The sequence below is a fragment of the Apium graveolens genome, unplaced genomic scaffold, assembly GCF_009905375.1.
Source record: "Apium graveolens cultivar Ventura unplaced genomic scaffold, ASM990537v1 ctg8249, whole genome shotgun sequence".
In the NCBI taxonomy this organism is placed as follows: Eukaryota; Viridiplantae; Streptophyta; class Magnoliopsida; order Apiales; family Apiaceae; genus Apium; species Apium graveolens.
Window position 1 is genome coordinate 42,420 of NW_027421018.1, and position 2,548 is coordinate 44,967.

At 32.4% G+C, this 2,548-nt stretch overlaps 1 protein-coding gene across 1 annotated transcript; it reads right to left on the bottom strand.

Moving 5' to 3' along the window:
• Positions 1-365: 365 nt before the first annotated feature.
• On the bottom strand, positions 366-857 carry LOC141704791 (VQ motif-containing protein 11-like). The gene has a single exon (XM_074507965.1). It carries the CDS (start codon positions 855-857, stop codon positions 366-368), a length of 492 nt encoding a protein of 163 aa, XP_074364066.1.
• Positions 858-2,548: the final 1,691 nt, after the last annotated feature.

The following is a 2,548-nucleotide window of genomic DNA, read 5'->3' on the forward strand; positions in this document are numbered from 1 at the left end:
CTTAAATAATGGTGACCCCTGCATTAACAACAAATACACCAATCAAGCCACTCCAAACTTTATTAAGTTTTATTGTTTAGTATGTGCTCATGGGCACATACTAGACAAACCCTTTATAATATACTAGTTGATAACTGTGAGAAACATGGGCCGAGATCGAAAAATTAATATTAAATGATTATATAAATTAATTTAAATTATAATTAAAATAAATAATAAATAAAGGTATCACTTAAAAAGAGGTTTCACTTAATAAAGGCTATTATTGTGAATCAATAATATGCCACATATTCTTATTTTTAATCCATAATATCTCGAATAATATTGAATTTGAACATAACAAAGCATAGTAAACTTGGTCCAGTTTAAGAATCTGGAGATGTTGGGAACAAGGGAAGCAACTGTGGTTGAGGCTTGCTAGCAGTAGCTGGTGGACTAGGATACAAATAATGTTCCTCCTGAGGTACAAAAGGTGACAATGATGTTCCTGGACTTGGACTCCCTTGTGCCAAAACCGTGTCCAATGTTGACACAGGCGAGACATTTGTCACTCTCTTTCTTGGTGCAAACGCAGACTCGGGTAACCCATTTTGGTTCAATTGTAGTTGGAAGTTTCTAGCGTGTTCTTGGAGTTTGAACGATGGTCTTACTGGACCAATGTTAACAGGGTTGTGCTTTGCATTGAAATGTGGAGAAGTAGTGATGGGGAGCTTCTCCACTGTTGGTCTGGCTCCTGTTAGTTTCTGGACCACATCACGAAAGTTTGATGGGTCAACATGAACACTAATGGCATTTTCTAGTTGCGGTGATTTGTTATTGTTTGGTTTGGGAGAGTAAGAGAAACTAGAAGAAGCCATAGAGATTGAAAGAGAGAGTGTTGAAAATGATACACTTAGTTGATAAAACTACTTTGAATGCAATGAGACTCTAAAAGTTTATTTCAACTCTTGAAGAGACCATCTTGAAAAATGAATTAGTTGCATACTCGAGCCAATATAAGCCATAATGAATTAAGTAGGACTTTAAGACTTTTGTGTGGTGATGACGATCTACACTAATTGTTAAGGAACTGAATTTGGAAATATAAGGCGGTGCAGCTGGAAAGTTGGGACTCAAAGGTCATTTATTTGCATGTATCTGCTTAACTTTTTTTCTTTTCTGTAAGTATCTCCTTAACTTTTAATTTTGTACCGCCTAGATATGTGCTTTGTAACAACTGTTTTCATTTGTAATGTATAAGTATTTATTTTAGAGATAAAGATTTATTATAAAATTCGAGAATTTGATGGCTTGGGGAAGAAGGTAGGTAGTGAGGTAATTGATGTTAACTAGTTACATGGTATTGAAATTTGAGTTAAATTATTATTTTAGATAATTGCAAAATACTAAGAAAATTGATTTGCTGATATACTAATTATTTGTTTAAATTGATTTAATCAATATAATGTTATAATATACTGTTACATGATTAATATAAATTTTCATAGGTGAGATCAATATATATAATGTTATTATTATAAACTTAAACTAATGGATAGAGGAGATGGAGGGGTCTTTGTGTAAAATAATATAGTTAATTTCAGTTGTTTTTAAATATTTGTACGTGCTAAATTTTAGTTTTGAATGACATTATTAGATTATAAACAATTAAAATTTGATTTTCCAATTTAGAAAATTTTGGATAACAAATTATTTGATCAAAATTATGTTACATATAATACATTATTTACATAATTTCGGATTTTCAAAATATAATATAAGAAACTATCTATAATAATAATAATAGTAATAAAAAGTGACCCAAATGTCCCCAAATTCTTTTGCCTTTTTTTTGCCAAATTTAAAGCAGATTTCATTAATGACTTTAAAGAGATTCAATCGAGACAAACCCCAACTGATCATGCAACCAGGTTGAAAAACAAATAGAGCTAAATAATTAGCCATTTTGTTTCCGGATTGCTTACTGAAAATTAAAAATGAAGGTAATGGTTTCCCGGACAATCCAGAACGCATCTCCCCCGAAAACACTAGTTTCACAATTGACCCTCACATTAATTCGATTGATATTACAATGTTCAGAGGACTCAGTTGCAACAACGAAGTTTAGAGGCCTCATGTTATGAACAAATATTTTTTGTGAGAGGTGAGCATATGTGATTTTCACCACCGTTCCAAACGCACCCCAGCTATCTACCTGCCGGACACCAGCTATAGACCTGCCGAAAGTGTTGTTGATGCGAGATATCCAGATCTCCCAATACACCATCCAATTCATTTTCAACACAACCACCACATCGCACAAAGCGAGACACATCGTATAAAGCGAGACAATCAAACACACAAATAATAACTTCAACAGAACAATACGAAAAAACCCAAAATTCAAAAATCTCGGAATAACACCAAATTGTAATATGTTGTTAGACCAGAGATTTTGAATCCAAAAACTGAATTTTATTATAAAATCCAAGCTATTACCTTAATAGATCTGAAAACTAAAGTGAAGAATTGTAATGGATTTTTCGAGTTTTGTAATACAAATCTCGAT

Excerpts from the sequence above, each read along its gene's own strand:
- LOC141704791 (XM_074507965.1), bottom strand. The coding sequence starts at position 857 with ATGGCTTCTTCTAGTTTCTCTTACTCTCCCAAACCAAACAATAACAAA.